The sequence below is a fragment of the Pan troglodytes genome, chromosome 1 (assembly GCF_028858775.2).
Source record: "Pan troglodytes isolate AG18354 chromosome 1, NHGRI_mPanTro3-v2.0_pri, whole genome shotgun sequence".
Lineage (NCBI taxonomy): Eukaryota > Metazoa > Chordata > Mammalia > Primates > Hominidae > Pan > Pan troglodytes.
Window position 1 is genome coordinate 98,012,421 of NC_072398.2, and position 6,000 is coordinate 98,018,420.

Below are 6,000 nucleotides of genomic sequence, written 5' to 3' on the forward strand. Positions count from 1 at the left end.
TTTTTGAGATGGAGTTTCACTCTTGTCCCCCAGGCTGGAATGCAATGGTGTGATCTTGACTCATTGCAACCTCTGTCCCCCGGGTTCAAGCAATTCTCCTGCCTCAGCCTCCTGAGTAGCTGGGATTACAGGTGCCTGCCACCACACCCGGCTAATTTTTGTATTTTTAGTAGAGACAGGGTTTCACCATTTTGGCCAGGCTGGTCTCAAACTCCTGACCTCAGGTGATCCGCCTGCCTTGGCCTCCCAAAGTGCTGGGAATATAGGTGTGAGCCACTGTACCCAGCCTCAAGTGCTTTTCCTTGAGGAAGTCACACATGATTTTACTCCACAATTCTTATTTCATAGGAGCAGTGTACACCTTAGTATCCTATCCCTTCTAACCCAACCACTAACTTCAAATCAAGCCTCCAAGACAGAAATTCTTTACTCTCCTCATGGTGGTAAAAAGGGCAAAAAGTAAGGCCAGCGGCGGCGGCTAAAGCCTGTATGTACCTCAGCACTTTGCAAGGCTGAGGCGAGAGGATCACCTGAGGTCAGGAGTTCGAGACCAGCCTGACTAACATGGTGAAATCCGATCTCTACTAAAATACAAAAATTAGCCAGACGTGGCAGGTGCCTGTAATCTCAGTTACTTGGGAAGCTGAAGCAGGAGAATCGCTTGAACTCTAGAGGCTGAGGCTGCAGTGAGCCAAGATTGCTCCACTGCACTCCAGCCTGGGCGACAGAGAGAGACTCCCTCTCAAAAAAAAAAAAAGACTTTACTGGCAGGGCATGGTGGCTCACGCCTGTAATCCCAGCACTATGGGAGCCCGAGATGGGTGGATCACCTGAGGTCAGGAGTTTGAGACCAGCCTGGCCAACATGGTGAAACCCTGTCTCTACTAAAATACAAAAATTAGTCAGATGTGGTGGCAGGTGCCTGTAATCTGTTACTTGGGAGGCTGAGCAGGCAACTCGCTTGAACCCGGGAGGCTGAGGCTGCAATGAGCCAAGATCACCCCACTGCACTCCAGCCTGGGTGACAAGAGCAAGAGTCCACCTAAAAAAAGAGAAAAAAGATTTTATTTGCGATTGGAAGAGAGTGTTTCTTTGTCCGCATGGTACCAGAGGAATTAGAAAGTTGGCAGGAACAAGTGATGGTTTATGATTTCCTGAATTGTTAAAGGCTAGAAGGCTGGCCCTGTAGAAATTCAAGAAGTGTGCGTGTCAACCACCCTAAAACCATTTACTGTTCTTAGCTGTTTAGCTGAACTCCACTTAAGTTTTGGTGAAACTCTGAAATCCTAAAGGACAATGTTCTCTGACAATGCTGAAAATGGATATAAAACAAAAATGTCATAGCCAAGGACATATTGACAGTTTTTGATCAGCCACTCACAACTTCTAGGCACTCCAAATCTTCTGGCATTTAAATTGGGAAGGAGAGGTTATTTAGGAGAGTTTGTTCCCTGCCAATATTAAAGATAGTTTCACCATTAAGCTGTCAGCTTTTACACTGTTGACAAATGAAATACACAGAGTAAAGCAAACCATAAGCTCTAAGAGATGTTTAACTACTTTTGCTATTGGAGCAATTACCATGTTTGGATTTGGTGGAGGCCATTATAATCTTTCCATAGTCCATCAAGAGCTTGAAATTTAGCCACTTTTTGCCACCTTTTTTTTGTTTTGAGACAGAGTCTTGCTCTGTCACCCAGGCTGGAGTGCAGTGGCGTGATCTCGGCTCACTGCAACCTCTGCCTCCCGGGTTCAAGCAATTCTCCTGACTCAGCCTCCTAAGTAGCTGGGATTACAGGCCTGCGCCAACATGCCTGGCTAATTTTTTTGTATTTTTTAGTAGAGATGGGGTTTCACCATGTTGGCCAGGCTGGTCTCGAACTCCTGACCTTGCGATATGCCTGTAATCCCAGCATTTTTGGAGGCCGAAGTGGGCGGATTACTTAAGGTCAGGAGTTCAAGACTAGTCTGGCTGACATGATGAAACCCCATCACTACTAAAAACACAAAAAAATAAAATAGCCAGGCATGATGGCACATGCCTGTATTCCCAGCTACTTGGGAGACTGAGTCAGGAGACTCATTCGAAGCTGGGAGGCAGAGGTTGCAGTAAGCCAAGATGGCACCACTGCACTCCAGCCTGGGTGACAGAATGATACTCTGTCTCAAAAAAAAAACCACAAAAACATTTATACAATCTGTATTATTAACTGTTAGTGAGAGGATCTGACAGAAAACATAAAGACCTACAAAAATACCAAAGAGTACAAAGCAAACACCTGACTTAATAGTTGAGAAGTTTGTTTATGGACCATACACAACCCTTCTTCTTTCTGGGTTGGGGATTAGAGGGGAAGCAGGTTTCAAATTAAGGAGCTACTCTATTAAAAATAAAAACCCAGGTGGGGCACGGTGGCTCACGCCTATAATCCCAGCACTTTGGGAAGCCAAGGCGGGCGGATCACAGGGTCAGGAGATCGAGACCATCCTGGCTAACACGGTGAAACCCCGTCTCTACTAAAAATACAAAAAACAAAATTAGCCAGGCGTGGTGGTGGGCGCCTGTAGTCCCAGCTACTCGGGAGGCTGAGGCAAAAGAATGGCGTGAACCCGGGAGGCGGAGCTTGCAGTGAGCCGAGATGGCCCCACTGCACTCCAACCTGGGCGACAGAGCGAGACTCCGTCTCAAAAATAAATAAATAAATAAATAAATACCTTGTCACTTTTACTTTATCCTATTTCATGCTTATAATGCAGCATGAGTTGTTCTGGTCCCCTAATACTTTTATAGGAAAGGTAAAAAATCCCCTCTCAACAAACTAAAAATAGAGATTTATTAAAAATAAATAAAACTGCAGCTTATTAAGAAGATATGTGTGACTAGATATTCCAGCATCTGAGCTGGAATGTGAAAGGTGGAAGGAACCCTATTCAGCAAATTCTAAACAGCAAAAACGCAACACCAGGCCTGAGGAAATACCAAAATCTCAAGCAAAGCATCCAACATCTGGCAGCGTCTATTCAAGTGTAGAAGCAGCAGTTACTGTGAAACACCAGACACTTCTGATGGAAGCGCTCAGTTTCTGACTCACCTCCCGCCCCCCCACCCGACACACATACACACACTTTCTCTCCTACACACAATCTACTGCTTTTCTTGTGAGCCTCCTCAGCCCTCCCTCAATCTTCATTCGTTTTTAACTATTAATACGCTGAGCTCTCTACATTAACCTGGCTCCATTCTCCAAATTCCAATCTCCTGATACAGCCTAAGCATTCTTCCAGTCCATTTTTCTATTATGCAATACTCCCCCACAACACTTACAGTCACCCCCCCACCCATCTTTCTTCTTCTCAGGCCTAATTTCCAAAACATCACTTCTCGCAGTCTCTACTGCAATTCAAGACTCCATTCCATCTTTCTCATCTGTTTTTAAGGTCTTTGACCTTAATTTCCTACATTCCTTAGACTCTCTTCAAAATTTCCATTCCTTCCCAAAGTTGGGCAGTTTAGAGTTGGGAATCACCAAAGGAATTAGTCTGAGAAAGTATGTATGTGTGTCTGTGTGCCTGTGCGGCCCTAAGGGTGGGGGTGCGAAGTGAGAAGGGGTGACACATTAGGGGGGAGTATCTGAGGGAAAAGATGGCTTCAACAACTCCCACCCACCCAACAAAATTCACGATTCCCTACCTCTCCAGAAATCGAAAGCGTCCAATAACTTTTCGATATCTTTTAAGCCCCATGGCTTCTCTTCAACATTTTCATCCAATTAGCCCACAATCAACTTAGATTCCACCTGCCTCTCACACTAAGTAGTTCTCTCTACTTCTTAGGCCTCCATTTACTTTCTTAGATCCTCTACTCCCTTCCGTTTCTCTTGTTTCCTACCGCAACTTCTTTTTTTTTTTTTTTTTTTTTTTTGAGACAGGGTCTCACTCTCTCGCCCAGACTGGAGAGCAGTGGCCCAATCTCGGCTCACCGCAAGCTCTGCCTCCCAGGCTCAAGGGATTCTCCTGCCTCAGCCTCCCGAGTAGCTGGGATTACAGACGCACGCCACTACTGTCCGGATAATTTTTGTATTTTTAGTAGGGACGAGGTTTCACTATGTTGGCCAGGCTCGTCTCGAACTTCTGACCTCAAATGATCCGCCCGCCAAGGCCTCCCAAAGTGCTGAAATTACAGGCGTGAGCCACCGCGCCCGGCCACCCTACCCCCACCTTCAATCTCCATCCGTCCTCCTCAAAGACAACCAAAGTTTTCGACAACTTCTTAATCAAACTTACCCTTTCCTCAAACTCCTGCCCGCTCATAAATCCCTATTTGAAAGCCCAGCTCGCGCCCACTTACCGGTAACACGTAGGACATTCCCAGCTACAGGTACCCTCTTAGGTCTCGCTCTTCCTCCCATCGCATATTCCTCACCAGCTCCCTACCCACGCCCTGCCGGGCTTACCTGAGGACGAGGTACAGGAAGGGACCGCGGGATCAAAGGATGAAAAACCGACCGAAGACGACGGCCCGGAGGAGGCCGACGCCATCTTGGCAGCCCCCTCCCCCTCAGCGGCCTGGCTCTCTTTCAATCCGGTTCTTCCTCTTCTCGGAATCGAATCTTCCCAACGTCTCTTTACAGAACCCGCGTTCTGTGGGCCACCTCCCCGCCCCCTCCGGGGCCTCCCTCAGACACGTCGAGCCGGCTCCTGGACCAGCTCAAGGCCACACCATTCGCCTGGCATGGGGAAGAACTCACGTCCCGCACCCCCTCCACAAGTTTAACCGCTTTCCACAGGGGATACTTTCCCCTTTCACAGAAGAGTAAGCTTAAGCTGGCTGCTGGGACGTTGCGCCCAGACCAAGCCACATCTGAAAAAAATACGAGGCATGAAAAGTCCCAGAAGAGCGAACGCCCCTTCTCCGTCCGCCCTAACCACGGCCTGTTAATCGCCCAACCTGGCCGCTTCACTCCGGGTAGCCAAGCAAAATCCGAGCACTGCGCATGCGCCCGACCTTCTCGGGGCATCAGCCCACTCATTGGGGAGAGAAAAGGAGCAAAACCAATCGGGAGGCTGCTAATGGTCACGTGAGGTGGGTCCTCACGCCCTGACGAGTCCACGGGTGGAAGATGTGCGCGCGCGGGTTGGCCGACAGTCTCTACGGTGGCTCGGCAGGTCCTCTTAGGTTCAGTTCTTTGCTAGGACTGGGTCGAGTGATCTGAACTCGGGACAAGAGTCGGTCCGCCAAGTCCTCTGAAATTCCTAACCCAGGAAAGAACTCTCTGCGGGAGTACTGGTGTCGAGTCAGAGACGTTAAGGTGTCGAATATCACAAAACATTTAATACCACCAAGAACTCTTCTTAGTCTTTTTCCTGTTTTACTACTCTTGTTTACTATTTGATTAAACGTGCGTGCATGTCTTACCTTCCTCGGAATGGCATTCGAAATAGATCTGTGTTTTGTTTGCCTCAAGCACAAAGCTAGGCACTGCACAGTGACGGAGTTCAGTAAATATTTGATGCATGAATCAGTGAAGACCTGTCAAAAAAGGGCACGGGAGGCTATCAGGGACTTATCACAACCTTCCCGCGACCCAACCCCTTTAGCCTCCAACTGTCAATTATCTGTGCTCCAAAGGGCATGGAGATACACAGAAAAATTTCTCCCATTGTAGTCTTCGTAGTAACTGCTCGTTTTTAACAAAGTACCCCGTAGGCTATGAACCCTGGTGGGAAGACCAGTCTCTCTGAGCAAACTGTAAAACTTCTGGGGAGCAAGGACTGTGTTTGGTTCACTCTTGTATCTCCAGCTCCTCCCGTGACTTCGTACATAGTAGGGGCTCCATAATTATCTATGGAATGAATAAATAAAGAGGAATGGTAAAACATTCGGGGTAAGAGTCGGTCAGATAGATCCTCTCAAATTCATGGCCCATGAAATAACTCCATTAAAACAGGTTTTGTGGCCGGGCGCGGTGGCTCACGCCTGTAATCCCAGCACTCCGGGAG

At 47.8% G+C, this 6,000-nt stretch overlaps 1 protein-coding gene across 11 annotated transcripts in view; it reads right to left on the reverse strand.

The window, feature by feature from the left end:
* PIP5K1A (phosphatidylinositol-4-phosphate 5-kinase type 1 alpha) overlaps positions 1-5,031 on the reverse strand; it is a 50,911-nt gene extending 45,880 nt beyond the window's left edge. For 5 of the 11 annotated variants that reach the window (XM_009430366.5, XM_063785352.1, XM_016959592.4 and 2 more), the window contains exon 1: positions 4,455-4,682. In XM_009430366.5, the coding sequence (XP_009428641.1) occupies positions 4,455-4,539 (85 nt within the window). In that variant the 5' untranslated portion in view covers positions 4,540-4,682. Of the gene's footprint in view, positions 1-4,454 lie in introns of all 11 variants that reach the window. The other 6 variants (NM_001137558.4, XM_009430373.5, XM_009430384.5 and 3 more) reach the window with 6 other exon arrangements.
* Between the last annotated feature and the right edge of the window lie 969 nt (positions 5,032-6,000).